General features: G+C 40.7%; 1 protein-coding gene across 1 annotated transcript in view; it reads left to right on the top strand.

The window, feature by feature from the left end:
- The first annotated feature begins 6,929 nt into the window (after positions 1-6,929).
- The window catches only part of LOC117530722 (serine protease HTRA1B-like), a 33,013-nt gene continuing 26,691 nt past the window's right edge, over positions 6,930-13,251 (top strand). Inside the window, exon 1 of the mRNA XM_034193621.1 lies at positions 6,930-7,389. Within this exon, the coding sequence (XP_034049512.1) occupies positions 6,930-7,389 (460 nt within the window). The remainder of the gene's footprint in view (positions 7,390-13,251) is intronic.

Here is a 13,251-nt window from a genome sequence, read left to right as displayed (position 1 = left end):
TTCTGTCTGATCATTTCTTATAACATTTACATTTACTCGTGATGGACTACCCAGCAGTAGGGAATAAGTTTCTTTACACTAGAGGTCTTTCAGAAAGTGCTGTAACTAGGTTTAAGGATATGATTCCTTCTTTATGTTCTCTAATGCCATATACCAACACAGTGCAGAGTAGCTACCTAAACTCTGTGAGTGAGATAGAGTATCTTGTCAATAGGTTTACATCCTCATTGAAGACAACTTTGGATGCTGTAGCTCCTCTGAAAAAGAGAGCCTTAAATCAGAAGTGCCTGACCTCCGTGGTATAACTCACAAACTCGCAGCTTAAAGCAGATAACCCGTAAGTTGGAGAGGAAATGGCGTCTCACTAATTTAGAAGATCTCACTTAGCCTGGAAAAAGAGTCTGTTGCTCTATAAAAAAAGCCCTCCGTAAAGCTAGGACATCTTACTACTAATCACTAATTGAAGAAAATAAGAACAACCCCAGGTTTTCTTTTCAGACTGTAGCCAGGCCGACAAGAGTCAGAGCTCTATTGAGCCGGTATTCCTTTAACTTTAACTAGTAATGACTTCATGACTTTCTTTGCTAATAAAATTTTAACTATTAGAGTAAAAATTACTCATAACCATCCAAGACATATCGTATCTTTGGCTGCTTTCAGTGATGCCGGTATTTGGTTAGGCTCTTTCCTCTCCGATTGTTCTGTCCGGAGTTATTTTCATTAGTTACTTCCTCCAAACCATCAACATGTCTATTAGACCCCATTCCTACCAGGCTGCTCAAGGAAGCCCTACCATTAATTAATGCTAAATAAGATCAATCTATCTTTATTAGTTGGCTATGTACCACAGGGCTTTTAAGGTGACAGTAATTAAACCATTACTTAAAAAGCCATCACTTAACCTAGCTATCTTAGCTAATTATAAGCCAATCTCCAACCTTCCTTTTCTCTCAAAAAATTCTTGAAAGGGTAGTTGTAAAACAGCTAACTGATCATCTGCAGAGGAATGGTCTATTTGAAGAGTTTCAGTCAGGTTTTAGAATTCATCATAGTACAGAAACAGCATTAGTGAAGGTTACAAATGATCTTTTTATGGCCTCAGACAGGTGGACTCATCTCTGTGCTTGTTCTGTTAGACCTCAGTGCTGCTTTTGATACTGCTGACCATAAAATTTTATTACAGAGATTAGAGCATGCCATAGGTATTAAAGGCACTGCGCTCTGGTGGTTTGAATTACATTTATCTAATAGATTACAATTTGTTCATGTAAATGGGGAATCTTCTTCACAGACTAAGGTTAATTATGGAGTTCCACAAGGTTCTGTGCTAGGACCAATTTATTAATTTTATACATGTTTCCCTTAGGCAGTATTATTAGACGGCATTGCTTAAATTTCATTGTTACGCAGTGATACCCAGCTTTATCTATCCATGAAGCCAGAGGACACACACCAATTAGCTAAACTGCAGGATTGTCTTACACACATAAAGACATGGATAACCTCTAATTTCCTGCTTTTAAACTCAGATAAAACTGAAGTTATTGTACTTGGCCCCACAAATCTTAGAAACATGGTGTCTAACCAGATCCTTACTCTGGATGGCATTACCCTGACCTCTAGTAATACTGTGAGAAATCTGGGAGTCATTTTGATCAGGATATGTCATTCAAATGCGCATATTAAACAAATATGTAGGACTGCTTTTTTGCATTTGCGCAATATCTCTAAAAATTAGAAAGGTCTTGTCTCAGAGTGATGCTGAAAAACTAATTCATGCATTTATTTCCTCTAGGCTGGACTATTGTAATTCATTATTATCAGGTTGTCCTAAAAGTTCCCTGAAAAGCCTTCAGTTAATTCAAAATGCTGCAGCTAGAGTACTGACAGGGACTAGAAGGAGAGAGCATATCTCACCCATATTGGCCTCTCTTCATTGGCTTCCTGTTAATTCTAGAATAGAATTTAAAAATTCTTCTTCTTATTTATAAGGTTTTGAATAATCAGGACCCATCTTATCTTAGGGACCTCATAGTACCATATCACCCCAATAGAGCGCTTCGTTCTCAGACTGCAGGCTTACTTGTAGTTCCTAGGGTTTGTAAGAGTAGAATGGAGGCAGAGCCTTCAGCTTTCAGGCTCCTCTCCTGTGGAACCAGCTCCCAATTCAGATCAGGGAGACAGACACCCTCTCTACTTTTAAGATTAGGCTTAAAACTTTCCTTTTGCTAAAGCTTATAGTTAGGGCTGGATCAGGTGACCCTGAACCATCCCTTAGTTATGCTGCTATAGACTTAGACTGCTGGGGGGTTCCCATGATGCACTGAGTGTTTCTTTCTCTTTTGCTCTGTATGCACCACTCTGCATTTAATCATTAGTGATTGATCTCTGCTCCCCTCCACAGCATGTCTTTTTCCTGGTTCTCCTCCCTCAGCCCCAACCAGTCCCAGCAGAAGACTGCCCCTCCCTGAGCCTGGTTCTGCTGGAGGTTTCTTCCTGTTAAAAGGGAGTTTTTCCTTCCCACTGTCGCCAAGTGCTTGCTCACAGGGGGTCGTTTTGACTGTTGGGGTTTTTCCGTAATTATTGTATGGCCTCGCCTTACAATATAAAGCGCCTTGGGGCAACTGTTTGTTGTGATTTGGCGCTATATAAATAAAATTGATTTGATTTGATTTGACATAGAACATAGCCCAGACAAGGGCTTCATTTTGGCTCTTCTGCGCCAAAACCAATGGATGACATCACACAGGCTCCGCGTCCATTATAAATACAGTCTATGGATATTACATAGGCAAATAAAAATTGCACTTTCAATCAATCTGATGCTCCACAGTTCACTCAATGTAAGATGAGGTATTGTCCTCATTATATGCTCTTTTAATGTGGTGTTGCAAGATGACAGAATTTGTTGTTTTTGAATTACTGCCTACAGTAGCTGGCTGGGATGGACTCAGAATCACTCACTCACTCACTCACTCATCCACTCATCTACATTTCGCTCTCCAAACTCTACACAAGCAGGAAATATTAATAATGAAGTTTAATCCTATTCAAGTTTCCACTCAAAAAGCACATTTCTTCATTTTCTCTGTATTTTTAAACATACATTAATAAATCTGCTGTATGTTCACAGACAAACAGAAATAATTTAAGTTGACGTACGCGTATACAGGTTATTTTGGGGGGAAATGCTCTGTAATGGCCAACTTGGGAAATAAATGTATTTAAAAAGGACCTGTAGTGAAATTTATGCATTTTGACAGGGATGGGAGTGTAAATAAAACAGTCACAAAAAAGAATGAAGAAATAAATTGCGATCATCAGATGAAATTGATGAGGGAAAAAGTTCTGCTTATTGTGTTTCTGTTTCTACATATATCAGAAATAAAACTAAGTTGACATTTATTTGGAGAAAAAGATAATAAAAAATAAAAAATAGGGCATTTCTCTTTAAATGAATGTTAAAATCAAAGACAGACCCAAAATTAAACAGCTAGCACATTTATGGCCTAAATGCTAAAGTGTGGCTAATCACTGCATGCTAATAATTATAGCATCACAACTGTGAATTGAATATTACTAACTATGTAAGATTATCTAAGAATACATTCTTTTCTAGCACCAAATTAGCAAGCTTGAAAAGAGTTAGTTCCACAGCTAGTTGAGCATGTTTTCAAGCTAACTACACGCTAACTAACTAAGCTAGCTGTGTTGGTGGGGAACATCTAGAGCTCATATACAGCTCTGTGGGAACATCCCACTTTCCAAAGGTGAGGAATGTCTGGAATAGTTTGGTTAGCTTGTGAAATCCGCTCTTGGAACACTTATAAATGAGACAGAGTTGGACGGTTGGAGTGTGATGCCGGCGTGGCTAGCTGATGTGATCACTGGCTGCCTCCTTTTTGGACAGTAACACGATGGCCTCTGTTTGGGTATCGGCTCAAAATCATTTGTCAAATCTCACCACCGGTTCTTAGACTTGAGTATTTTTTGCCTCTTTGTGTGAAATAAACTGAAATTTGCCACTAAAAGTTGCTGTGGTAATGCTAGCTTTACTACCCTCCAGTCCGATTCTGTTAATTCAAGATAATGAAATCTGATAGCGTTCAAACTACAACAGGCGCATTTTACTGTCCGGTGTGTTCACGAGTCAGATCTGAATCGTGTCTGACTTTGAGATTAGAATTGGAATGACATGATCATCGTTCTGGCGGGAGGACGTGATGCAGGGAGAAACCCAAACGCTGCTCCAACACCAGCATGTCATTGGACACTTTGTACAGACTTCACAGCTGGACTGTAACGTGCGCCAGCTCTGACTTTGTTGATCCCTATATTTTTGCTTTTATGCACTCACTCACAAACACACACATAAATCAAGACATTATCATGGACTGGCTTACAGGGGAATTAGAATGAGATTCACACAAACACTCGCAGCTTCCAGGAAGACAGAAACAGAGTCTGACCGGCCTCCAGCAGTCTCCACATGGTAAACCTAAATGATAAGCCAGAAAGATGCCGGCAGGCTGCTGTCAGGTGACAACTGCGCTGGATTTGTTTGATTTTGTTATGTTCTGTTCAGCTAAGTCCATTAGTCCGAGCTAGTTCAAGCAGCCAACTTGAGTCATACAGCTGCTCAGAGGACATGCATCCTTTTTCTGCTGGAGAATACAGTTTTTTTGTGCAAAGGATTTGTTTTTGTTTATGGACTCAGGAGGTCAGTGTGTAGAAGAAGTGAACTCACTGCAGGAATGTGAAGGTTCAAATCTTCAGAGTGTTTCTACTCCAGTAAGAGTTGATTTTACACTGTGATAGAGTATATTTAACTCTATTTGGACTGGGACCAAATGTTATCCCAGCAGAGTAAATTTTACTCTGCAAAATTTATTGTGAGACTGGAGATCTTTGCTACAAGGTTCCTCTGGAGAATCCAGCACAGTGTGCATCAGGCCAAAGGGATGTCCACGGAATGTTGGCGTTCAACATGCCTGTGGAACGTCGATACTTCTAAGAGGTGTAGATGATTGACAGTTATTGTCCTGAGCAGTTCCTTAAACTGATGGTTCCAAGACCTGACCTGGTCTAAAGTCTCTGAATATGTTTCCATGAAGGAGGCTGCAAGTGACTATGAGTCTACGGCAGCACATCCATCCACTTTCAAGCTGTCCAATCAAACTAGAGGAGACATTTTCAAAATCTCACTTTGGGATCCATCACAGGAGAAGTTAGAGAAGATCTGACTCTTGTTTCAGAAAATTACAGGGTTTTTCAAAAAATTTGACATCATTTGAGATGCAAATATCTTATTAATTACATTGTCTAGCTAGATGAAACTAAAAAGGCTTAATGTTGAGCAAAATAAGATGTATTCATCAAAATTTGAATGAGAAATTCAAAGATATGTGGATTTCATGAATGATTTCACATTTTTAATATGTGCACCTTTTGTGACACAGCACGTCAAGTCGGTCGACACACCAAAATGTTGTTGAAGGAATCTAAGTTTCCACACTTGCTCTTCTTATGGACTTTGTGGGGCTTCGCTACAGTGTGTCCCAAACCTGCTCGACCATCTCTCCCGATACCGGTGGTGGTTCAAATCCTTTTGCCCTGCACAGACAGCCTCCCTCTTTGAACTTTTTCGTGCCATGTCCAAAACTGTTACAGTTGCTGCATTTTTAGTGAATTCTCTCACAAATGCGCATTGCACAGTCTTGTGTGGCTGTGTTCAAGCGTATTCTAACACACAAAATGCCTTTTCTTTTCCAGCGAATAGCATTTTTGTCTCTGAACATAAAAAAACTTAAGACATTAAACATAGAACTTTGAGTTGTTTCTACACATGCTGTTAAAATTTGAGATCATTTGAGTGAAGATTGGTCAAGTTATTAAATTACAAATGATACCATTTTTGTTTTTGAAACACCTGTGCAAGCAAGAGCTGGTTTCCAGCTGACTCCCATGTCAATATTTGGGTTAAAAGTATCTCATAAGGAAACTTTTTGTCTCTGTTTCCTCCTCTTGTGTGTTATAGATGTAATTTTTAGGTAAAATTATTTCTGGATTTCCAAACTTTATAAAACCAGCAAATCTGTACTTTTTTTTTTTTTTACCTGCTGCACTAAAAGATGACAGAGCTTTATTTGTCATTTTAGTTTCATGACATTATCAATGTTCAGTATTTGCTCCAAAAAGGAGAACAAAAGTCCTCTTGACTTGGTCCTGTTCGGTCAGGCCCAAACAGCAGGTGGCAGCACTAAGAAACCACAGGTCATCTGACTTTCTCTTCAAAGCAAGCGCCTGCAAACACTTCAGAAATTATAATCTTAATTTTATTAGTAAAATGCACAAGAAATTTCAACTTAACCGTGTTAGTTTACGAAAACAAGCAGCTCATCTGCTGTTTGCAGAGTCTCATAAAAACTGAGAAAATCATTCAGTACAGTTTATGTTGAATTAACTGTAAGTTTCGACTTAATTCTGTTTGGACTACTGCATTTTTAAAACAGAAATGTCTAATTGGTGTATATTTCAAAGAAGAGGCCGTTTTTCCAGCAGTTTAATAAGCTTTGTGGAAGAAATCTACATATTATTTACGTATAACTGTATTAATTCGTGCTGTATGTGCCTTTAATTTGTTACATTTATATGGTTGAATCAGATGACTCATGGACTCTTTACCTTTATTTGGGTATAAAGGGTCAAACACGGACACCCTCCTCCTTTTCCTCCCGCTGAGTGACGTCACACACACCCTCCAATCTCCTCCCGTGTTTATCCTGCATCTTTTATAAAAACGGACCGGAACCGAGCAGCTCCACCTCAGCCCTCGACCGGTAACCGAACCCTGATATCCGCACTCCAACAACAAGCACTTTACATTTTATTTTATTTTTTTAAAGCACTTTGGAACAACTTTCCCCGCCATGCGCCTCCGGTTTGTCCTGTGCGTAATGGTCGCGTTCGCGTCCCCGTGTCTGCTCACCGACGCGCGCAGAACCAAACGCTTCGCCATCGGCTGTCCGGAGAAGTGCGACAAGTCCCAGTGCGCGCCGATCCCCGCAGACTGTCTGGCCGGTGACGTGCTGGACCGGTGCGACTGCTGCCCGGTGTGCGCGTCCGGCGAGGGAGAGGCATGCGGCGGCAGCGCCGACCAGGAGTGCGCCGAAGGGATGGAGTGCGTGGTGACCGACGGTGTCGAGGTGTCCGTTACCGTCAGGCGGAGGGGCAAGGCCGGCGTGTGCGCGTGCACCAGCTCCGAGCCCGTGTGCGGCAGCGACGCCGTCTCCTACCGGAACATTTGCGAACTGAAGCGCGTCAGCAACCGCGCTGTGAAGCTGCAGCAGCCGCCCGTCATCTTCATCCAGAGAGGCGCGTGCGGGAAAGGTGAGCACGTGTGTGAGTGTGTGCGTGAGTTCTGAATATTTTGTGCAAATGAAGTAGTTCTGTTGATGACAAAGTTCTGCTTTTGTGGAGCTACAATCCGGTTTGTATGTATTTGTCAGGGCCGTATCCAGATTTTTTTTTTTTTGGGGGGGGGGGTGCGCGCAGAATTTTTGGCTTTGAGACCCGACTCCTCCACACACACACACACACACACACACACACACACACACACACACACACACACACACACACACACACACACACACACACACACACACACACACACAGTTAGTAGCCTCCCACCTTATTCCAAAATGGATGAAATTCATTTTTTCCCTGAAAATTGTACTCACAACACCCCATAATAACAACATGAAAAAGGTTGTTTTTTAAATTTTAATTTTTGCACATTTTTTGCAAATTTTTGCAAATTATTAAAAATAAAAAAACTAATAAATCACATGTACATAAGTATTCACTTATGTAATTTGTTGATGCACCTTTTAGAGTAATTACAGCCTCAAGTCTTCTTGAATATCATGCCACAAGCTTAGCACACCTATCTTTGGGCAGTTTTGCTCATTCCTCTTTTCATGATGCTGCCACCACCATGCTTCACTGTAGGGATGGTGCCTGGTCTCCTCCAAACATGACACCTGGCATTCACGCCAAAGAGTTCAATCTTTGTCTCATCAGACCAGAGAATTTTGTTTCTCCTGGTCTGAGAGTCCTTCAGGTGCCTTTTGGCAAGCTCCAGTTGGGCTGCCATGGGCCTTTTAAGGAGTGGCTTCCGTCTGGCCACTCTACCATATGGGCCTGATTGGTGGATTGCTGCAGAGATGGTTGTCCTTCTGGAAGGTTCTCCTCTCTCCACAGAGGAGTGCTGGAGCTCTGACAGAGTGATCGTTGGGTTCTTGGTCACTTCTTGCCCAGTTGCTCAGTTTCGAGGGGCGGTCAGCTCCAGTTAGAGTCCTGATGGATCTGAACTTCTTCCATTTATGGATGATGGAGGCCATTTTGCTCCTTGGGACCTTCAAAGCAGCAGAAATGTTTCTGTAGCTTTCTCCAGATTTGTGCCTCGAGACAATTCCTTTGACTTCATTCTTGGTTTGTGCTCTGACATGCACTGTCAACTGTGAGACCGTGTATGTAGACAGGTGTGTGCCTTTCCAAATCATGTTCAATCATCTGAATTTAACCCAGGTGGAATCCAGTTAAGCTGTAGAAACATCTCAAGGATGATCAGTGGAAAGGGGAGGCACTTGAGCTCGATTTTGAGCTTCATGGCAAAGGCTGTGAATACTTATGTATCTGTGATTTCTTAGTTTTTTAATTTTTAATAAATTTGCAAAAATCCAAAAACAAACTTTTTCATGTTGTCATTATGGGGTATTGTGTGTAGAATTTTGAGGAAAAAAATTAATTTCATCCATTTTGGAATAAGGCTGTAACATAACAAAATGTGTAATAAGTGAAGCGCTGTGAATACTTTACGGATATGCTGCACCTGACCTCTGAAGAATTGTGCAAAACAACTTTTAGTTCTAAATTTTACTAAAACATATTTTATGTTACCACCATGACATATCCTTCTTTCTAGGTCATATCCTTCCATCCTTTCCCTCTTTCTTTTTTCCTCCTTTCTTTCTATTTTTCTTTCATTTTTTTGGAGGGGAGGGAGAGCTGTGGGGCTGCAGCCCTCCCTCCCTCCCCTTGACTATGGCACTGTTTGTTCGTAATATATGATAGGTATAATTGCAATAAAATTAAAACTGGTGAGTCTCATCTGAACAAAAAAAGAAAAGTCCAAATCAAATCTAGATGGATCCTGTCATGGTGTCACGGTTTGAGCAAAAGTGAAAATAAAACAATTTGATTATGTCAGTCACATTGTTCTTGGGTTCTTTTTCTTTATAGATTGATGAAAAATTGTGGTCTTTATTACAGTTATTATTTTTTAATTTTTTATCAGTTGTATGGTGAAATGGGAGGGGGAGCTGAAACATTCGCCTTACAGTAGAGGGCGCTACTGAGTGGGTCCCAAACCTGTAGAGTCCTCTCAAGAATGGACAAAAATGCATGTGTGCATATGTTTGTGATCGTGTATTTCTCACTCTGTGGGGACACAAATCTAGTGTTGTCACCGATAAAAACATTTCTTTATAGTTTTTAGAGTTAAGACCAAGTTTTTATTCAGGAGCTTTTTAAACCTGACTTCATATTTCTGGGTTATAAAAGTTATAATCTGGAAAGAAAACAAGATTTTCTTTGAAAGGTGCAAGTGATGACATCACAAAGGGAATCTGCAGTGCACTGTCCTATAGGAGTCAGCATGGACTCTTTCTCTCTGTCTCTCTCGCTCTCTCTCTCTCTCTGCGGTCATGATTCTGTGAAAGCAGCATTTCCTCTCTGTGCTCCATAAACATTTTTCCTCTTTGACTGCAGCTGTGAACACAGCACCATTAATCTGCTGACTGCGGCCTAATTCAGGCTCGTAGTTCACCAAGTTCACAGTGTTTCTCCCCTTTCCTTAGTTTCTAGTTTTTCTGTTTTACTCTTTCTTATCCTTCCATCTTCTCCTCCTTCTTTCCTCTTATCACATCTCACACACTCCCATTTTCTCCTCTTTCTTCTCTTCTCTTCCTCCGTCCCACATCCCTCCCATTATCGTGATCCCATCTGTTAACGCTGCCGTGTCGGCAGGAAAACATTAAGCTGCGTGAATGACAACAAACGGCGCTAACAGATTTTAAGTCGTCTTCATTCAAGACTTTTGTTGAACACCAGAATCACAAAACCAAATCTAGGATATCAGCAAGTTCCTAGTGTGACTGTAGGATCCAGAAAAACCTTAACTCTGCCCACCCTGGGTTTGTTCCTGAAAAACTCATTTGTCCCTCAGGCTATCACACTGTACAATTCCTCACTCAGGGGGAGGAGTAACAGGAAGACAGGGGACGGGAATGAGAGGAACAGTAGTAGCCAGTAAACCAGTTCCAAGCAGTATTTCTGGTATTTACCTCAACTGAAGCCTCAATTTCCCTGAGGAAGTCTTCCCAAGGGGTTAACAAGGTTCTGTCTAATCTAATCTTTCTACTCTGACTTGTGATAAAGATGCAAATAAATGTCTGACGATACATCATGTATCATGATAATCACATCATGATAATCTGTATAGAATCATATATATTTTAAAATTAATATTGTGATGTCATGAAAAGTCAACTATCGCGTGCAAAAAATATCTTGCATGTAATTATGTATCATGATACGTGGAGAATTGGAAAAAAAAATCTGTATTTGTTGTAATATGTCGAACATGTATATCACAGAGGAAAGTGCCAGGATTGAAAAATAAGAGTGACGGTAACAAAAATCCAGTTTGACTTTGCAACACTGTTGCATTGTCGAAGTAGGTGGACAGACAATATTCTAAGTTCCCTTGAATGCAGCATTAATGTCCATTAAATGGTGTATTTAATCAGTCAGTACAGATCGGACCTGCTGGACTTCAGTAATTGTGGTGCTGTCGCTGCCACCTGCAGCCAGTTTGAAGTTGGAGCGCTGCTCTCTGCAGGTCGCGGAGTTTCTGACTGGATTCATTCAGCTGACATCAAAGCTGCAGCAGGCGTCTCACCGCTAATCCCAGAACCCCCCCCCCCCGCAGACACACACACACACACACACGCCTTCTAGATATTCAGCCACAGCTGAACATCTGAAAACTATATTTAAATGACATGAATCCATTTAAAAAGACCAAATAAAGGCCTAAAATAAACAAGCAGCAGTGGCCTAGATGAGAGAAACTCACTAACACCTGCTCCTAATTTCCTTCATGCCAATGAACGGATTATTGGCAGACACGATCAACAGGTGACAGACAGTCCTACGGGAGATTACATAAGGAAAACATATTTGCTTTTTGTGTTAATCTGCATCAAAATGAATCAAGTTTTATGGCCCAGTCACATGGCATACAACCATTTCTGAACGATTCGTTGAGAAAACGAATCGGTGGACGAACAAGCTTTATCACCGATTAGCCTGCGAATCAAGAGGGCAAAAGGGACGAAAGAGGAATGATACGAAACCGAAGCTAATGTTGATCTTGACGCTTTAACCTTCTGTGGATGACGCCGTCGTATAGGACGGCTAAGACCAAGCTTTACTAAATTATAAATAACTTTTTAATGATATGAGATAGAAACTTCCTTTTTTTTTGCTGAAAAGTTAACTCTGCGGACTTTCGAGCCAGCCATCGGCCATCTTTGTACTCCTCATAGAAACCGTGTGACGTGCGCAATGTTATTGTCCAATCGGAATTGGTTCACCATCACATGGTTTTTCCAAAATCCAATTGCAGGGCAGATTTACCTCACGTGAAAAGCCAAAGATCGTTTTCAGGAGTGATATGTTACTAGTTGGCCCGTTTGAATAGCCCCCTGGGTTCTCCAATGAGTACATACTATTAGTACATACTCAGTGCGCCCTGCGCCATTACACACAGCGATAAGTGAAAGCCGGAGCAGAAGGAGAGCTTCTGATGACAATCTCACATGCTCAAAAAAAGAGTGTGTAACTATCAGGATTGCTCCACTAGTTTGCATGTGAATGTTACTGGATAACTCTGTTGCTTTCTTGGCATAAAGCACTGTTTACCATATCAGTAGACAACAAAACGCATAGACCGTTTTGTATATACTGTTCAAAATGTGCATTTGTGTTTATTGTTTGAACCTTTTTGTTGTTCAGTCTTTCACACAAGACCTCAAATTACCTTTATAAAGTGTCAAAACAGTTGTTTATTATAGTTTGCTGTGTGTTTTGAATAAATGTGTGTGGAAAATTATTTTTCGCTTTATTTTTTTTCCTTGCCTATTTCTGATTGTAAACCTTTATTACACTTATAAAACACAACAAAAACATATATATTCTGAAAGCACAGGTTGTCCTGAAAAAAAGAGACATAAAACTTGATTGTGGGATGCAGGGAGAGCTGTTAACAGCAATAATAAAACATTTATGCCAGGCAAGTGAACTGTCCAAAAAATGCCCTTGGACCCCAGAGGGTTAAACAAAACACGCCTAAAGCCACAGCTGGAGCTGTGTGTGTGTCTGCATCTCTGCGTTCTAGGACTCGGCGCTGGGACGGAGCTGCAGTTGGTTGAACGAAGTCAAATGAAAGGGTAACGTTACAAAAACTATGCAAACGATAAGAAACCGTCAAGAACAACAGCAAAACAAAATACAGACGAATTGAGGTTTTCATTGCCCTTTGTTCAAATTTTTCAACAATTTAAAAATCCATACAAAGCGACAGCTGCAGGAACGAAGCTGAGTGAAGGTTAAACGATGCTAATGAAAGTCAACGAAAGTCCAGATTTCTTGTTTCGTTAGGGCTTCGTTACCCTTTGTTAAGTGCCGTGTGACTGGGCCATTAATCTGTGTATTCTCATTATACATACTTACATCTACAACCGCTTATCCGGCATCAGGTCGCGGGTATTCTCATTATATGCCTTTTTAATCTGCAGACTTATATGATGATATCATTTATTGTTTGTGAGTTATCGAGTTAACAACCTGGAAGGATGAACTAATTCATCTATTCATTCACTCACTGCATTTTACAGGCCGCTTGCCAAATCCTAGGAATAACATTCAAAGTTTTATTTAGGAAGTGGCATCTTGAAGGATAGAGACGTAGCCTTGGGAGCAGGGAGTTGTAAGATTGATGTCCCCAGACTGAATGGGTGCCCTTGAGCAAGGTTCTTCATCTGTGTAAGTTGAGTGTCTTTTATGGCAGATCTGTACTTTGATCTGAATCAAACTCACAGCAGATATGCAGATTGGAATTAC

The sequence above is a fragment of the Thalassophryne amazonica genome, chromosome 18, assembly GCF_902500255.1.
Source record: "Thalassophryne amazonica chromosome 18, fThaAma1.1, whole genome shotgun sequence".
NCBI classification, from domain to species: domain Eukaryota; kingdom Metazoa; phylum Chordata; class Actinopteri; order Batrachoidiformes; family Batrachoididae; genus Thalassophryne; species Thalassophryne amazonica.
This window is presented reverse-complemented; position numbering and strand designations above follow the sequence as displayed.